The sequence below is a fragment of the Diplotaxodon limnothrissa genome, linkage group LG1, assembly GCF_057381915.1.
Source record: "Diplotaxodon limnothrissa isolate DT_005_m linkage group LG1, D_limnothrissa_male_GT1.1, whole genome shotgun sequence".
Taxonomy (NCBI): domain Eukaryota; kingdom Metazoa; phylum Chordata; class Actinopteri; order Cichliformes; family Cichlidae; genus Diplotaxodon; species Diplotaxodon limnothrissa.
The window spans coordinates 9262318-9281549 of record NC_140596.1 but is presented as its reverse complement, the minus strand read 5'-3'; the positions used below and the strand labels follow the sequence as shown (position 1 = coordinate 9281549).

General features: G+C 39.7%; 3 protein-coding genes across 3 annotated transcripts; all 3 read right to left on the bottom strand.

Moving 5' to 3' along the window:
- Positions 1-891: 891 nt before the first annotated feature.
- Positions 892-12198, bottom strand: heatr3 (HEAT repeat containing 3). The gene is made up of 15 exons (XM_085352320.1): positions 11928-12198; positions 11633-11805; positions 8738-8825; positions 8310-8410; positions 7856-7965; positions 5737-5877; positions 5300-5592; positions 3846-3936; positions 3481-3635; positions 3104-3186; positions 2833-2969; positions 2614-2702; positions 2083-2226; positions 1839-2015; positions 892-1653 (listed from the first exon to the last, which is right to left on the bottom strand). Exons 1-15 carry the CDS (start codon positions 12066-12068, stop codon positions 1540-1542), a joined length of 2037 nt encoding a protein of 678 aa, XP_085208446.1. The 5' UTR covers positions 12069-12198; the 3' UTR covers positions 892-1539.
- A 207-nt stretch (positions 12199-12405) lies between these two features.
- cnep1r1 (CTD nuclear envelope phosphatase 1 regulatory subunit 1) lies at positions 12406-15937 on the bottom strand. Its single transcript, XM_085352309.1, has 6 exons — positions 15889-15937; positions 15241-15312; positions 15014-15087; positions 14020-14129; positions 12795-12849; positions 12406-12704 (listed from the first exon to the last, which is right to left on the bottom strand). Exons 1-6 carry the CDS (start codon positions 15911-15913, stop codon positions 12663-12665), a joined length of 378 nt encoding a protein of 125 aa, XP_085208435.1. The 5' UTR covers positions 15914-15937; the 3' UTR covers positions 12406-12662.
- An 874-nt stretch (positions 15938-16811) lies between these two features.
- On the bottom strand, positions 16812-17684 carry LOC146639390 (arylamine N-acetyltransferase, pineal gland isozyme NAT-10-like). Its single transcript, XM_085352300.1, has one exon. It carries the CDS (start codon positions 17682-17684, stop codon positions 16812-16814), a length of 873 nt encoding a protein of 290 aa, XP_085208426.1.
- Between the last annotated feature and the right edge of the window lie 1548 nt (positions 17685-19232).

Below are 19232 nucleotides of genomic sequence, written 5' to 3'. Positions count from 1 at the left end.
AAACCATGATTTAACAGCTTACAGATGAAGATGCAATATAAACTTCTAACCAGGCAATTTAAAAAAAAAAAGGGGTCACTATTAATGTCTTTTTCAGCTAATCTAATAAATGATTCTACAAAATCTCAAATCTTATAAAAAGTTCCCATACTCAGTTTTCAAATTCCCAAAAGCAACACACTTTTTCAGCATTTTATTGATCAATTCCAATACTTAAAAATATATATGCTGGTCTTTGAATATTTGTTATGGAGGGAGTCAAGGTAGCTGTTGCAACATACTATGAATATTATTTAAGGTCAGTAAATTGCTCAGTCAGCATCCACCATACCTCGAACCCACGTACGCTCCATGTGGAACATGGGGGTAGCTGAATGGTTTGATGAGTAGGAAAATGATGCGAGTCACATGCTGTGGGGGTTTTGTAGTCATTAGATTTCAAATCCTCTGTGACTTGTCCTAAATCACCTATGAGTGATTTAGGACCAACAAGGCTATGCTCTCAACCACCATCATCAAAACACAACATGAGGGAAAATATTTTGGAGGCACGTTTAGTCCCTTCAGTAGATTTCCAGAGATTTGCAGGCAGCATGCCAGTATATATTGAAGCAGTCCAACACCTTATGAAGACAAATTAATTGAGATTGAGATATATTATCTCAGTGTTTCTACCAGTTTGTATTTGGAAAGTCATGGAAAGATTCCTGAAATGGTTCACATAATGCAAAAGAAGAACATTGAAGAAAAAAAAAAATATCAGGGTTTATTTCAAAAAGGGTACCGGTATTCCTTCACAGCCTGATGACATATTCACACATTAATTTCATTTTTACTGAAATAAGCAAGTTTATGGATATTTTGTTGAAAAAGTCTAAGAAACCACTGCAAGAATAGCTAACAAGCTTTACGTGAATTTTTGTCAGTCACGTATGATGATATCCAAATTATGACCAAAACAGGGAATTCTGGGATTTAGACAGTTCAGATCTATGTATAATTTTACTGACAGATTAAACAAAATTTACCATCAATCTCCTTCAATTACTGAAAAAATGTGTATGCAGACCAGTGTCTTCATTGGAAAAAACAACAACTAAGAATTCCAAAGTACAATGCAAAGTACAATAAATGCCATCAATATAATCCCCCTCATAATTATACAGATACTTTGAATAGATCAGCATTCTTGTGGAAGTACTGCAAACACCAACGTCAAGCCCGCTGGATTCAAAGAAGGATGCCCATAAGAAAAGTTGGTGTCAGATCCCACACCTGATCTTTCAAAAATGTTTCAATCAGACATGAAAATACAAACACAGTCTCAAAATTGTTTAAAGTTTAATTTAGGTGGGGAAAAAACCTGCCAACTCCAGCATACAATAACGGTTATTACATTCCCTTCGCTCTGCACAACAAACAGTAAACCATCATTTAAAGAATATAAACATAAATACTTGTTGGTTTCACAACCATATTCTGTCTCGTTCTATGCTCCTGCTAGCATATTTGTCCAAATCAAACAGGCTTTTATAGTCCTCATTTTTTCAACACCTTCTCCAGATAACCAATAAATCTTCTCAGGTTCACTCTGATGTTATCCAGCACACACAGCTGCTGAGGGCTGTATTTGCCTTTTCCTTCTTTACGAATCTGGTAGTGGAAAAAAAAAAGAATTGTTATTCAAAGGAGAATTCACACAATGCAGTGGCGAGATAAGAAAAAAATAAAGGTGCTTCGTATATTTCCAGGGGAGAAAAAAAAAAAAAGCATAGCTGAAAAAATATTGAGAAATTATCAAGCACACAGATCAGTAAAGATGAATTTATCTTTGGTACCTTGGTCTTGAAGACAGGCTGTAGTGCCTTCAGTGCAGGCAGCAGACTGATGTTTTTTGCAGCTGTCTCTGCCTCCTCTCCATCCGCAAACACATCAAACAAAGCATCAAGGGCTTCTCCATTTACAACGAGTTCAGGATCCTTTGTGGCAACTTGAAGCAACGCATTTCCGATCATCTGTGGAAGAAGAGGTTCTTAGAGGAAGAACAACTTTTCCAAAAGAATAAATGAGAGAAAGAGATACCTGCAGGGTTTCTGCAGTGCCCTTCTCTTTGGCTAATGTGCTGCCAGTGATGCCAAGAATGGCGACGGCGTTGACCCTCACGCTGACAACATCACAGCGGGTGGCCGTTTCGCTCAAGCTCATCAGCTGCTGGGGGGTCATACACTAGCAAAAACAAAAGCCAAACACATAGATACTGAGCTGTCAGGAACAAAAACTGTCAACAGCAAGTGTGAAGTGGCAGTGGATTTTAAAGTTCAGTTCAAGGCGGAAATTTTACATTCAGGTCTGTTTTTATGCAGTTACCAAAGACGGAACTAACATATGGAGTATTATTCAACCTGTACACTCCTGTCATGTGTTCTGCAGCCATGATAACAAAGACTATATAATTAGGCACAAGGAAATGTAGAATCAAGCATTTTTATCATTTACCCTCAGCTAGCAGCTAAAAGTCGGGATACCTCGACCTCGGCTGCACAGACTTTGACCTCTTTTTGTAATCACCAAAACTGATTTAGCTGTTTATTTAAATAGTGGCGTCTTATCTACCTGTGGGATATTTTTGGAGGCAATCATCTGTAAAAGAGATCGCATGGCGCTGATGACAGCCTCTAGAAACTCCTCGTCTTTGGGAATCTCTGAAAGAAACATAGTTTCGATTTGTAGTTTCCTTTCTCACAAATGCATACTCACTTTTTTGCCTTCTTTAAATAGAAAAATAACAAATGGTACTATAATACTGCAGAAGAAGTTTTATTAATGTGAGACCTGGAGCACCAAAGACCATAGAGGAGAGATGCTGTGCTGCTTCCTGCAGGGCTGTTGCACCACCCAAAGACTCTGCATCCATGGTGGAGAGGATACTGTGGAGGCAAGTCAGTGCCCGGGATTGAACGCGCTCCATCCTAAAAAGAAGGTGAGACTTTTTATTTAAAAATTTAGAGACTTTAAAAAAAAAAATTTTTATTTATAAATGAGAAAGAATAAAGATAGTTAAACTCAGACAGTGAAGTTCAATGGAAGAAGAGAGGAGGATTACTTTTTTATCAGGCCTCTCCAGGAGGGATTTTGATGGCACAAATTCACAGTTTCCTTTTTAGGGAACTCTGTTTTCTTCAGAACCTTAAAAACAGGAAAATATGGAATATTATGGCAGCCCTTTTACATTTGGGAGTGGCTGCGTAGGTGCATATAAACTGTATGTGAAAGTGAGTTCTCTATGAAACTGCACAAACAACGCAATCCATTCAGCCTGGGGGAGAAGATGGGTGAGGTTCACCACATAATCAATCTAATCTGAAATTTGTATTTACAGCAATGCAAGCTAAAATGACAGCTTAACAACATTCACAAGCGTGTCAAAGCTTTGATGATGAACTGGCTGAGATGTGACTGAAGAATCAGACTGTCATTTGCCTTTTGTGGTATGCTGTGGTTGATCAAAGCCCCATGAACTTCAGCTGACAAGCACAATGGAGACATCAGATTGGACACTCCATCACAAAGACCATCGGGACCCATGTCACTTTCATCACTGCTTGATTCCTCCTCCCACTCGTCATCAGAAGGGTCTGAACATGTGCACACACAGAGAGTTAATTAGAGAAATTAACAATGAAGATTTATTTTTTTTAATGTTCTCAAATGAGACCTTTGTGTGCATTTCTTGCTATAACAGTTTCTCCGATAGACAAACACATAGTTGGTGACTGTGTCATAGGAAATATATTTGATGAAAAGTGCCTGGGGTCAGCATGGCTGTCCGTGGCCACACCACTCACCGTCAGAGCAGCACATGTTGACGATGATCTCCAAGGACGTTTGCTGGGCTGTCAGCAAGGCCGTTGCCTCCCTCAGCTCCTCCTTCCCCCTCTGGACAAAAACAATCAGCCATGTGAGTCAACATTCTACTAAAACAATGCCTTTTAGCACTCTTATCACCCAGTCTGGGTTCAGCTGACTGCCACAAAGAAAAATAATTCTACAGATGCATTCCACTATGTCCTTCTTGCGGTGCAGTGAGCATTAAAACCCAGTTCAAGGGTGTTGCTCCTGAAGGAATAAGTGTAAAACTGTGTTTGCATGATAAATAAATGGTTTACCCCAGATGAATCTTTATACTAGTACACTAGAACAACCCAAACAACCCGCAATATTAGAGGGTATTCTGGTACGTCACCATGAATGTCACCCACAATCCTAGGGCCTCGGCTCTGACTGAGCTTAGAGGGACAGCTCTGTCTCGCCGGAGTCAGGTCTGGGGACTGTCAACTTGGTGGAAGCCACAAGTTGGTCCTCAGCTGAACCTTGTTGGGTGTCCCTAATCTGCTCCCCCCTAAACCCGACAGTTTGTCTGCCCTGTCGCTCTGGCTCACATTTCAGCGTGACTCACACACCACCTTTTCACCAGGCATTAATGTGCACCTCAAAAACAAAACAAAGAAACCCTAACAACAAAAAACTTGAAACCAAATTGAGATTAACCCTTTAAAACACCTGAGAAATGGCCCTAAACTTTGACTTATGAGTCATTAGAACCCCAACCCTAATCACTTAAAATTGGTCTAAAAAAAGCCAAATGAAAGTAAGTCAGTTTTCTTCCAGTGAAAAATGCATAATAAGAGCCATAAACTCTTCTACCCCAAATGCCCTCTGTCAAGTACTGAATGAGCCAATAGGCAGCCACCAATGGTTTTACTTTAAGGGATCATTACAGCATCATGTACACCATGTTATAATTAAACCTTAATCAAAATGATACTTTATTTTTGCAGTGGATGCTTACATTGGAATTTTGAGTTTTAAAAAGCTTTGCTTCAGGTAGAATATACTTTTTGTTCAGCATAATTGCAAACATTTGCATTTTTACAGTTGAAAACACTTGTCCACGCTCTCGTGCAAAACAGAGCGTATGCTCTGTGCTGATGAATAAATTAGAAGACAATGTGCATATAATAAAATAATACTGGTCAATATCTCAGACTATTTTACATACGAGTGGAAGAATGCAAATGGCAATACATAAGGGTTTACTGATTTCAACCTCTATGCCCAGAGGCCCACAGGCTGAAAGTACAGAATTTTAATACTAAGCAGAGCATAATTAATTCAATGCATATATAACGGATCAGACAGTTTAGAGGTATGAAACAGCCAATTCCTCAACTGTAACTGTCCTTGCTTTGGTTTTCTTAACTCTAAATGGGCCTAAGAGATTGCAAGAGTTAATACGTACAGGCAAGAGGTCAGAGAAGTCATTATCAACTTTTGCAGCTTTTCCATTCCTCTTCTGTTTAGGTGCTTCCTCCTCTTCAATCATCTCCTCCTCAGCGAGCTCTTCTGGAGCTTGGCCCTCTATGTCTGACACAGCTGGGGCGTTTCTGTGGCGAAGCTCCTCTGCTTGTCTAAGTTCAGGTATTAGCATACCTGCATCCAAATCCAGGCATTGTGATAAGGTAGCTACCACAGCGTTGACGGTCTCGGCCTGACGAGCAGCAGGCAGACTACTCTTCATGTTCCACAGCGTACCTGAGCAACACATCAGACAGAGTTCAGGCTCAGGAAGGGGTATGACACATTACAATTTACAGACTCCTGTGCTGGTCAATTTGTCTAATTGTGGTTAAGTTTAGAACAACAACAAAAAAAGACATGAAAAGGGACAAATTGTACCTGCAGCCAGTGTCCTGAGGAGAGTTTGTGTCACGCCTGGTTGAGATGACAGCAGCACATTCTCCAGGGCTCCGAGCACAGCAGTGTTCATGCTACAAAGCAGCTCTGGGTTATCCTCAGTCACAGTGTGCAAACAGTGAGCTGGGGAACACACAGAGGAGAGTGTGTTTAAAAGCTGAAACTGGGCACAAAAGCTACAAGCTAGCTTTGTTCTTGGAGTTCCTTGCTGGTGTTAGAACCAGAGGTGGGACCAAGTCATTGTTTTGCAAGTCTCAAGTAAGTCTCAAGTCTTTATCCTCAAGTCTCAAGTCAAGTCTCAAGTAATGTCAGGCAAGTCAGAGTCGAGTCTCAAGTCACTGGTGTAAAAGTCCGAGTCAAGTCACAAGTCTGAAATTTTGAATTTCAAGTCCTTTCGAGTCGTTAAAAAAAACGAAAAAATAATGTTGCAGTTATGCTAAATGTAAATATTAGACCATGTAATTTTTAAATCTGTGTTTTTCTCAACACATGACAAAATAGTGAACTTAGAAAATATACACAAATTGTGAAATTGCACCTCTTTAAAATGCAGCTCAATTAAACCTAGCTCCAAGAATAATTTTCACCGACAGTTCTGAGATAAGCTGCATGTTATTCTTGGATGCGGTTGTAGGACCGGCTTTAAAATCGCATGACAAAAATATCATACATAAATAAATGATATTTTAAAAAAAAAATATCATTAAAAAAAAAAACTGCATCACCAACGTAGCCTGGAAAACATTTGCTAGTTAGATGAAGTCAGCTATCTCATCGTAGCATATTTATATGCATATTTATAATTATACGGTTCTTGGAGTGAGTGCATACACTCATGAAGTTTAGTAACTTCAGGTCACTGCAACAAGCCCAGGTACAGTTTACCGACGGATGGGTGCAGGACCTTGAAATGCACCGTGTAGAACGAAAGACCATCGTACGTATCATAAGTTTACCAGTCTCACAAATTGTCGTCATAAATACACATTCCTTAACCGTTTATTAATAGGACCTTTGAGCTCAACGGTAATTAATTAGTAGTGGAAATAATTTCTGGTACCCATCACAGAAATGTAGCAGTGACAATAATATTGTATGCTGTAATCGTACTGGGCAATTAGTGATACAAAAAACCTGTTTTATCCTGTGAATAAAAGTATATGTTTTTGTCAATGTACCATAATAACAGAAGCGAAACGCAATATTGTGTCAGGACAATTCACTATTTATGCACAATAAATAAAGGAGCATAGCGCGACAATTTCTGTTCAGCGCCAGACTTGCTTGTAACCTATATCACCAATTATGTTAAGAAAAATGACGCATTAACTACAACAGCAGACTGACCTTCGTGTAAATGCTTGGAGCAGACTAACCTGTGAGCTGGAGTGTTCTGGGACGTTATATTTGGTCTTAGAATGGCTGCAATCCAGGACACCCGTCGCGTCTTTGTTACTTCGGAAACATGGCTCGAACAATTTCTCCTCAATGACGTAATCCGATAACAACCGATCTCTTTACCCGTCGGCTTCCCGTGGCTGTCATGCGACCGGCTATTGCAGTTAATAATACAACAGCTTCTTGACATTTTTGTGTTTCTTTTTATCGCTGTATAACTGATTTTAATTGAAAGCCTGCGTGCGCTAGTACCGCTTGCCACGAGTTCCCAGAATCCTTTGCGGTTCTACCCGTGAATGACGTCACATTTTCAATCTCTATATAATATGCATGTTAAATTTTATATTTGGGGTAAAATATCAAGTCTTTTCAAGTAAACCGGTTCAAGTCCAATTCAAGTCCCAAGTCATTGGTGTAAAAGTCCAAGTCAAGTCACAAGTCTTAGAACATTTTTTCAAGTCAAGTCTAAAGTCATAAAATTAATGACTCGAGTCTGACTCGAGTCCAAGTCATGTGACTCGAGTCCACACCTCTGGTTAGAACCATATTAATAGCACAGATGTGTTAAGCATCCTGTCAGTACTTGTTAGAGGTGTGTCGCCTAATAAATGAAGATGGTTAGAGAACACCTACAAAATGTACACCTTTATTTAATAAAATCTCAATGTTAAATAGCAAATAAGAATAAATGCTTTAGACATACCAGCAGATATGGCTAGTTCCAGGTTGTGTGGGTGTTTCTCCAGGCACTGAACAACCACATCCAAGAGACCGGATTTGTTAAACACAGACAACGCCTGGCTGCTGCTTTCACTGAAAGACAAACAAATAATACAAAGCATGCCTAGGTCAATAAGAGTGATTTATCAGAGACGATGTCAGAAAACTAAATTCAAGGAATAAACTCACAAATATATGGGGTTTTCTGGATTTCTTTTACTTTTATGTAGTTACTAGACATAGAATACCCTCATGAGCTGATCATTAACCAACAGCAAAGGACAGGTGAATGGATGATGTTTTGGCATGTCCCCAAAGATTTTACAGTCAGACCCATAGCAAGACCTGGCTGATTATGTATGTGGCCAAACTGACCTTTCTGAGCCAATGATAATTTTTTAAAAAGCCTTCTATGAAAACAAATAAGGTCAACTTACCACAGATTCCACAGCAAGTGTACAGCTTCATTGGCTACATCCTCCACTGCATTACTTTGGTCTTTCATCGACACAATGGCACTTTCAAAGCCAGCACAGCACTGGAAAGCAAATGTGTTGCAAATGTGAACAGAACAAGTAAAACAGGTCTCAATTTTCCAATCATTCATCTGAACATATTTAGATCATTTCTGACCCTCAAAAATTTGAGAAACTTTTTATGGCTAATTTAAGTTACACAAAGGCCAACACTGAGCTTGGATTTGATGCCATTTGATTCAGTGTCCACTTATATATAACCACAACTATATTTGCTCTGAGATACAAACTAATTGCTGAGGATATTATAGCTTGATGTTGCTGTAACAGCTGCTGATGGGGAGCAACTGAAGTGATGCGGTGAGCGAAAAGCAGCGATGGAGTCTCACCTCTCTAAGCAGTGCTGTCAAAGGAGTCATGATGTCGTGCTTCACCATGTCCTCACACACCTCCTGACCTCCACATGCACTCAGATTCCTGTCAAGGGAAGACACACACAGACGCACAGTCATCAGTCACTCAGAGGAGACTCGCGGTCAGAGATGCTGTTTGTAATTGTGTGTGTGTGTGTGGGAGAGGAAAGCAGAGGGGTGGGGGGGAGCCGGGAGATCCACTGTGAGCAATGGTTTTGTTTTGATTTCGAGGAGACAAAATGCTATTTAGGGTTTACTGAAAGGCCTCAAATCAGACTAGAGGTTAATATCAATATGACACACAGTACTGTACTCATTATGCACAGCATGGTATTACGCACAATGTACAATACTGTGCAAAAGTCTTTTCTTTTTTTGCCAATCAGTGCCTTATCAGATGGTGTTGCAAAGGGATACAATACTTTTCTGCATTTGTAATTTCACAGCCAGGACCATATTTTACAGATGGCTGTAGACACTCACTGCTGTACCTCCCTCCCTGTACATATTGACAATTTGAAACAAAAACATTCAAATTTATATATCCATCTATATCTATTAGACCTGTTGCCACTTATTTTCATTCCAGTTCTTGTGTGATTTGGCATGTCTTAGCCTTTTCTCCCTTAAGAATGTCTTCTTGCCAGCCAAACCTAAACTGAGACCATTTCTTATGAGACCTTAGTGAACAGGAAATTGATTAACTAAAAGGCCAGATGTACTTCTCACATCTGTACTGGATTTGTTTTATTTCTTAAGGACATCACTTTCTGATACCGTTTCATTTGCTGTAAGCCTTACACTTCTTCTGTCATCCTCACACTTCTTTTTAAATAGCTATTTGGGAATGAACTTGTTGGTGCAAAAACACTATTTTAAAAAAAGCCTGGAAAACTATTGATCAAGCCCACTTTAAACAAAATGGCAAGCAAGGCTGTCACCTTGTAAGAAAAATTTAAAGAAATAAGGGGTGGCTCAAGACTTTTGCACTGGATAAGTACTAGAAACATTCTGTGAGGTTTAATGCAGTCGTCTCACAGCAGAAAGGTCCTTGGTTCTTCTGCCCAACTGTGAAGATTTCTGTGTGAAGTTTGGATGTTCTCCTTGTGTCTGTGTGGCTTCTCTCTGGATAATCCAGTTTCTTTCCACAGTCCAAAGACATCCACAGTAGGTTAACTTGTGATTTCTAAACTGGTTGTCTGTCTGTCTGTGTTAGCCCTATTAGACTGCTGACATGTTCAGGCTACATCTCAGCTTTCACCCCATAACACCTGGGATAGGCTCCAGTCCACTCATGACTCTGAGGTGGATAAGCAGTTAAGAAAAGGGATGCGTAGATGGGTTTAGGCAAAGCAGCTCCCTGGATAGTGTGTAGAAGTCAACAAATGCCACCCACTCAGAGGTAAACGCACTGGACTATGAGCTGTGCTATTTGTATTCTTATATGCACCTCTCTCTGTGAAGCCCGAGAAAAGTTCAGTTCTGTAACACCACACTGACTGAAGTGATTGGAAGAAAAGAGCCACGATTACATTTTCTAATGTTTTCCAGGGCTTTTGTAGACACATTTCTTAGCTTTCTGCATTTTCTGTTGCAGTATCAACAGTGCTCACTAAAAACTAGCACACAATACATGTATTATGCATATAAGCAAAAAGCATGTGTAGCTGTATGTGTAACTAAAATATATATAAGGGAGCCAAATGAAACGGCACAATGTGACTCATTTTATTTATTTATTTATTATCCAATAACACACTTTTAAAAACTGCAGAAGCATGTGACTGACAACTGACTTCCCTCTACCTGCACCTGACTTTCTTCACAGCAGGAAAAGCACTAACATTACTAATGTCAAGTAGTAATCTGGGGCACACAAATGGGAGAGAAATTAAGGCATGTGGTCAAGCAATAAACGTCCTCACTTGCTGTAATCGAGAGAAGAAAATATTAAAAGCATTGTCTTGCTAGCATAAACAGCCTCTTCTTGATGATTCTCACTCCATCGCAAAGTATCTACATACAACTACACTGTTAACCAAAGGAGGTTTAAACAGCCAGAATGATAATGTGAGGGTCTCACACCTGCCACTGAAACAACTCTGGCAACAACCCATGCCAGGAACTGGCTCTTTGAGGTTTTCAGCAAGTTTCATTAGCTCTTCTGTTAGCAACAATTTGCTGCCCATGGAGCCTTGGGCACCCACAACTCATCATCTGTTTGCCAGTTGTGGGCCCTTTAATTTGTCACATCATCCATAACCATGGGCTGAGCTTCCACTGCTATGCTGATGATACACAGTTATCATCAGGATAACAGTCACTTCCCTCCTCTGTGCCTTGTAAACTGCCTAAAAGACATCAGAATTGGAATGTCAGCAAACTTTTTCAAATTGAACAACAATAAAAATGATCTCTTGGTTGTGGTTCCCAATTCAAAGCTCGAGAAGAGGGAGGTCTCTGGAGGTCAACAACATCAAATCTGCCTCTAAGTCTGCCTTCCAGCACTTCAAGAACACATGTCCATACTAAAACCTTTATTCTCAAACTCTGCAGCTGGCACCCTCCCTCATGCCTCATCACCTCCTACTTTAACTACGCCAATGATGTTCTGTTTTGGTCGACCATCCCTATCCTTATACCTCCACCAGAGACTGCCACTTCTCTTGTGCCCTTGCTCATACAAATCACTGCAAACTGACAACACAGAAAAGTTCAAATATGTTTTATGATGACCCCAGCACTAAAATGGCCTATTCTAGCAAAAAAAAAAAATAGGTCACACGTGTTGATTACTTGTTAGATGACCCCAGTGATCCAGGTCTTCGTCAAGTGACAGGAACCCAGATTATTTGTTACACCCAGACTCACCTGAGAGCTCCAGTGGCAGTCTCTCTGACAGCCAGGCTCCGGTCCAGCAACATGGGACCCAGGCGCCTAACAGCATCCCTCTGGAGGAAACCCGGAATGGTCTGACTCTGCTGCACCACCCGAGAAATACTGGCACATGCAAACTCTCGCACATCAGCGCTGGGACTCTGCAACTATAGGAAACGTGTTTAAAAGCACGTGACACCAGCTATTCAAAATGTTAGAAACTGCAAAAATAGGAGCTCTTAAACTCAAAGTTAGAAACATTCGAAGAAGAAGCAGTGTATATTCCTACTTTCTCAAGCAACTCCGCAGCTGGACAGCTATCATCACCATGCTCTTCCTCCTCACCGTCTCCTTCCTTCACCACAGTCACCGGCAGCCCGACCGAGTTGAACTGCGGACGTTTAAACTTAGTGGTTTTACTTTTACCCATTTCACGTGATTATTAAAGTGCGAGTTGCGCGTATAACGCGGCGTTTACTCCCCTCTTCTTTTCTCTGACACTGAGTTTGTTGCGGATCAAACACACGCTCCGGCTTCTGCCTTGTTGGAGGCCATGTGGAAAACTGTTCCCTGCCGTAAAGTGTTGGTTGCTAAGAGAAAGCACGACGCTGTCGCAAAAGCGCACAAGCTACGCATGTGACAAGCTCCATAGGAAGAATAGAAGGCAACAAGAAATAAAGAGACAGCCCTGATATTCCCACGTCTTATGAATTTATTAGGCAAATAACCTTTAAAATAGAAACATTTTAGATAAAATACATGCTGAACAGAAACAGAAATATACCCTCACTCTGAATGTGTAAAATATGTCAAAGGTTATACATGAGTAAATCAGCAGCTTCAATGATGACGACACAGCAACACTGTTTAAAAAAAGAAAAAAGAAAAAAAAGAAGGGCCTCTCAGTTCGTTTCTTTGCTGAAAATGCATTTCCCATCATACTTCATCTAAGAGCATCCAAAGGAATTAAAGACAAGAAGGCAATCAACAAAGATGAGACCTGACAGAACCCAGGAGCGTGTGGTCACTGGATGTTTGGTCGTGGTTTCAGAATAAGTTTCCCCGTCTGCGAAAAGACAAGAAAAAATTAAAAATAAAATAAAACCTTAAATTTTAGTAAAATGGTAAAAAAATAAAAATCACCATGTTGACTCACATCATCACAGGACATGTTGTATTCTGCTAAAACTGTGCGGCAGCGAGCAGCAATACTGCAGGGGTAACGGTTAAAGACAATAACCAGGAATGGAAATAGGAATAAATCCACTATGTGATGTTCCTCAACCTGACAAAAATCAGCTTTGGACATCTGCTGATACCATGTACAAAAACGGAAACTATTGAGAAATCAATAAACTAAATTCTTTACTGAGACAAAGACGATGGGATTCCAGTCAAACAGGCTGTTTAGGAAGGTGAATGAAGTGACCTAGAGGTATCTGCATGGAACCCAAAAGAGCTGGTCAAATTCTCTAAATACTAAAGAAAGACGCTTCAGTGCTTTAATAACCTCCTACAACAAAATGTACACCAAACCACCCTTTATGAAACCAAAGTCCATTCACATCAAATAAAGTAATTAACATAGCTGACAAGTGCAGTGCAAATCCTGATTAACAGTGCATTTTCTATTCCATGACATAATCTCCTGATATGGTTTTGAGCCTTCAACAACAGGCTGTTAAACCCACATGTGGACTCTGACCACTACACTGCTTCTTATCAAGCTGTTGTCTTGTTTGAGGCCTGTTTACTTATAGTAGGAAAGAAAGCTTTATAAATATAGACTATGGGCAGAACTAAGGCAGGAACTAGACTGAATCATCTCTCCAGTGTGAAGAGAAAATAGGAGTTGACAGGATGGCCAATGTGGCAAACATTTCAAGTTATTTCATTTAATAAGATACTTATTTAAAACTAAAAGTAAGATTTTTCCCTCCAGACGTTCTTTTTTTATATGTCCTGCACAAAACATAAGATACAAAAGTATCTAAGACAAGCTTCTGTTGTCCATCTTAGTTTCACCATGGCAGACCCATGTCGACAGCATCCACCATGACACTGTTCAGCTGTCTGATATGAGTATAATCAGATTGTCTGAGGACCCATGATCTTATCACAAAGGTCAAGATGAAGAGATTAGGAAAAACCACAGCCTGGGAATTATTTTATCTGCAAGGCAACATCAGGCTAGATGTAAACTGTAAGAAGTCAGTTTAATTTTCTCCACAGTAGCCACCAGTACACTACTGCAGATGTGTGTGGTACAGTAAACATAGGAACTTAACTGAATTAAATTGATGGGCAACTGTCACAGATACCTGATCCAAGTACATGAGTCGCTAATTTGTGTTTACTGAAGTAGAAAAAAACAAGGATACATTGATGGCGCCACAACTCGTTTGTGTATTCCAGCGAAGAAGAGAGCTATTAGAGTGATGCAGCTGATGGTGAAGAAGGGATGATTCCATAGGGATGAAAAGAAAGATACCTGCATGACAAAAGGAAACAAAGCAACATCAATCTGGGTGAGAAAATATTTACTTTTACAGATGTTTTTTTTAGGATGTGATGACAACATCTAGCACCAGTGCTTGTGTCTGCTATTTTATGACATAGAAATTAATTAATTAATTAATTAATACCAAATTATTATTAATTAAAAGTGACACTTCTGGGTGGATGAAAAATGTATTTCTTTTTAAATGTAACTTTCAATTTTGAAATTTTTATGTTGCCACTGGCTTTACTTATGAAGTTATTGAGGCTCAGAAATGCATGAAAGACAAATGAAGAAAGACAAGATTTCAGCACGCCCATATGCACTTCAAGGACCTTTAACTTGGAGATTTAGAAAAGAATGAAGGTAAAATTTTGAATGACTTCATTAATCCTGTCAAAGACACTGTAAGATATAAATAAATACAAAAATCTGGAAACCATCTTCAAATTTGGCTGGTCTTCTATAGAATGAGGAATGAAAATTTTTCAGAAAGATGGAGACCTCAAACCATGAACACATCCAGGGAGACAAGCTAAACGTTCGAGATATGCTACAGCTGATGGAGATATTCAGACGGGCAGAGATAGAAAAGAGGCTTAAGGGACAGAAAAACTTCTTATAAGACTAGCCTAAAATTTGACAATGTGGTCAGTTATAGTTAAAACACATGTGCAGACACTATACCTTGATTAGAACTCACCTAAACTGTACTAATACATGAACAATTATCTATTAATGCATGAGGCTGCTTTTATTGGATCAAAAGTTACCTAATGATACCACTTATCCCTGTTGGCCATACTGTTCAATACAAGGGATATATATATACCTCTGATTTCTCTTCGAGTCAGACTTTCTCGACAAATACTTACTTTCTGTGTGTCTGGGTCTATTAACCAGTTCCAAGCTCCAGTAGCTGTACAGACAGACACCACTATCAGTATCACTGAAAGAAAACATAAGAACAAGATATTTAAATCAACTCACCGTAGAGCTTTAGCTAATAGTTGCAGTTTGAGATCAACATGAACTTCTTTCAGGTTAATTGCAATATCAAAAAGATGTCAACCATTGTAACTTCTCTGCTGTTGTCACTTACTTCTCCACCTGCCTGTGGCAGGTTGCAAACAGGAGACATACTCTGTCAGTCTTCTCTCAAAGGCCTTCAGGTCTGCAACAAAACAACAGGACCATGAGCAGACGCTGTGTTTGGACCAAGGATTACGCAGGTATCCCCAGAAAAGCTTTTTTTAGTCTCTTCCCCAAAAGAATGTCATGAAATTCAATCTTAAAATAAAGCCAGCCTTAGCCCTATAGCTCAGTTGGTGTCATCACTCAAAGTTGTAAACTGAAGACAGAAATCCACCATTACTTAAAATGAAGCTCTTAAATGCCCTGTAGGTTTGCTACACTTTCACTTCCAAGCTGATCATATTCCCTACATATGTAAAAATAAAAAAAAAGTTGCTGGCTATGACTCTACGATCCCAGTTACAAAAGCGGGGGGATTTAACAATTAAACATGTGTTTGCGTGTAAATAATGAAGGGTATCAGTGGCTGAATGTTTTGTCAGTTAGGCTAACGAGCATGCTAAGAAAACTAGCCGGCTAACGCATTATTACGCCAAAATTTCACAACCCATCTTAAGACGTTTCCTCAGTAAACATTCCGTGGCTTTGGCTGCAACGACTATACCCGCTGAAACTTTACATTTGATTAATTTGAGTCGCTTTTACTGTTGATTACCTTCGGCCTGTTCCAAGGAGTTCATGTCTGAACCACTGTCTATGGTCTGAGAAGCAGCTACAACACCCTTCCCCTCAGCTGTAGGACAGGCCTGCTGACCAATCCTGATCGAGTGTGTGCGCAGCTAATATGATTGGGTGTGACCCAAATAAGGGGCGGTGCCAACGTTGAAGTCCCGCCTGCTGCAGGCAAACTGCATGGACGGCAGGTTTCGCTTATGTAACAGTCAAGAAAACCTGGTTTCTATGTTCTAGAAAGCGCTCTTACGAATGGAAAGTAGTTTGATATGATTACATAAAAACTACATGGGAGAAAATGCAAGCATCTAATAGTTTGAAATCTTTGAGCAGACAGATTTGAGATAGTCCAATGATTGTTTGAATCCATCCACCCGCACATAGTTCAGGATCACAGAGATGGCATTGTTCTGGAATCCTATTCTAGCCATCACAATGGGAGAAGCAGGGGTACACCTTGGACTGGTCACCTTCCTGTCAGAGGGACAATGCAGACTTCAATTGATTTTATTTAGTTAAGACTAGAAATCAATTGAGTGATATTTGTTAAATGAAAATATGTTCATCTTGACCTTGATCTGTTTATACGTTTTACCGTTCTAAAAGCCTTAAAAACAAAAATAAAATAATAATCAAATACTAGACAATTCACTGATATGTTTTTTTCCATCTCTGAACTTGCAGAACTGTATGGAGGGGAAGATAGAAGGAAAAAAAAACAAAACCAGACTGAAATGATGCCTTGACTTTTTTATTTTTATTTATTTTTTTTATTTCCATGCAAGTGTATCATTTATAGTCATACAAAACACATTCAACACCACTGATAATCTTTCAAATAAACAGAAAGCCAGGGAGCTTCATTCATGCCAGTGTTCCCAAGCAGGATGTATGAGGAGTAATTTTCTAAAATTCAAGGACTACTCTTCTGTTTACAGCCTGCATTTTGTTCTGCAGCTTCACTTTGAACTTCTCCATCAGCACAGCCTCTAGTTCATCTTCTGTTATGTTTTTCATGTTATAGAGATCAACACCTTCATCTGGCTTAAATATGACCTCACTGTAGATCAAGCCAACCAGCGCTGTGAATCCTGTGGGCGTCTGCAAAGAGCAGATGGACTTGTTGGTGAACAGTGAGGTGGGGTCTGTCTGGAGGTCATTGTTCACTTGAAAGAAATGATCTGGCTCACGAGGCTCCAAGCTGAAGCAGTGGATCAGTCGCGTCTCCTTCCGGTTGACCAGACTTGATTTAGCAAATTCTGGGTTAGGAACCTCCGTTCTTCTGCCAGTCTTCTCCAGCATCCACAAATTGTCCTTGCATATGAAGCGAAAGACGCCTCCATCCTGAGGCTGTTCCTTTCCAGAGATGAGCTCGAGGGGCTCCCGTATTTGGCCAGATAATCCAAAACTTACATCTGCTATATAAGCCTTCCCCTCAATGATGACCTTGTTAATGAGATGTACTTCCTGGGATTCAAAGTCATTAATGCTCGTGTCGAAAACTCTGGAGCCCAAGGTTGTAGTGTCATAGCCCATTTGTCTCAGCACCCAGCTAAACAGGTAGTTGTTCTCAAAGCACCAACCTCCACGGGTACCCCTCACAACCTTATTGAAGATAACCTCAAGGTCCATGATTATTTTCTCTCCACAGTGGATGCTGAGGTTCTCAAATGGAATGGACATAATGTGCTGCCTGTGGATCAGCTTCAGTGTTGCAAGGTCCAGTTTATCATAGGAGCCATGGAAACCAATTCTTTTGAAGTACTCTTCCAAATTCATCTTGCCTGTAAAATGCAGGACAACACATTGATAATCATTTTAGGTCTGCAGCATGTCACTTACAAAGCTTTTTAAAAAAGAAAAAAAAGAAAAAAGAAAACCCCTACACCTTTCATTTTGTGTCACATCCTGTCAATTTATAGGATGCAGCCAAATGTCCAACTCTAGGTCTAGCCTGGCAGGCTCTTTGCTTCCTTACAATCTAAGAATCAATGATTCAATTCAAGATGCCTAATCTTAATTAACATTTCATGTAAGATTATCTCATTAAATTTATAACAATTAAATTTCATTCCAGTTTTCTGTTCATGTAAAGACAATGGAAATGCAAGATGGTGGAAGCATTAGTGTTTTAATAGGGCAGGTTATCCTACCCCTCATTTAACCCTTTCAACAGCTGCTTACCAATACTAGTCTTTGGGCTGTGCTCCCCCGGAAATGTTGAATACAATTAAAATGATCTGAACATTTTGCGCAAACATGTTTAAATATCATTAAATATCATTCTAATGACAAATGTTGACTATAACTAAATTCATCTGAAATTTTTTATCCTTACCTTATTTGATTGGTGTTTGATCAAGGATGTGTTTTGATGAGTCTGGAAGCAAAAACAGGATAAAGGTAAGTGAGCTACTTTATACTACAAAAGGAATGTATATAGCCAGTCTCATTCAATAATATGCATCGATCATGATGGTGATAGGGGTGGCGCATCCCAATTGCTTAGCTGACAGAAGCAATACACAAAACAAATAATGAATGTGTTCATGAATGTGGCTCAGAGTTTCTGCTCCAATGAGTGATGAAAGCCTTTTCCCACAAAACAAACCATATCCTCTTTATTCCTTCTAATGAGCTAGGCTTATCCAGCTCAAGGGAGAGGTATAGTGAGCATCTGCAGCCATCTGTAAAACCCAGTGGACACACATGATTTTGGGCTGCATTTAAATCAGTGTTGGGGACCTTGCCAAAACTGGTACCATCAGAGTTTGATCCACAACACAATATCATCTGGAAGCCTGATTGGCAAATGTTTCCTTTTTTTCAGCATGATAATGATCCCAAACACCCTAGCATTGTAGTCAAGGCATACCTGGATAGAGAGAGGGGGGACAAAATAAAAAACAAAAAAAACCACACACCACTTCACAATTGGGCACCACCAGTCATGGATTGGAGCCCTGAAGCTTTGAATCTTCTTTAGAAAGCCTGGGAAAACTATTCCTGAAGGCTCAATTATAAGAAAGCTTGCCTAAGAGTTCAAGCTGTGTTAAAGAATGAAGGGGGTCCACGTCAAATGTTGGCTTTCAACATATTTAAAGCTTTTTTCTTTTTAAACACACACAGCACCTATAAGCTAAAACGAAGATAACACTCCCAGCAAATACCTGTTTGAATAAATAAGAGGACAACTGGTAAAAGCTTCCTATAAGACATAAAAGTCCTTAACGGGTCTGTAGGTTCTCCTACACTGTTTTGTCTTTGGTGGAAAAAATAAATAAATAAAGATAAAATAAAAGGACCCTGAAAGCCATCCTCTTAGTT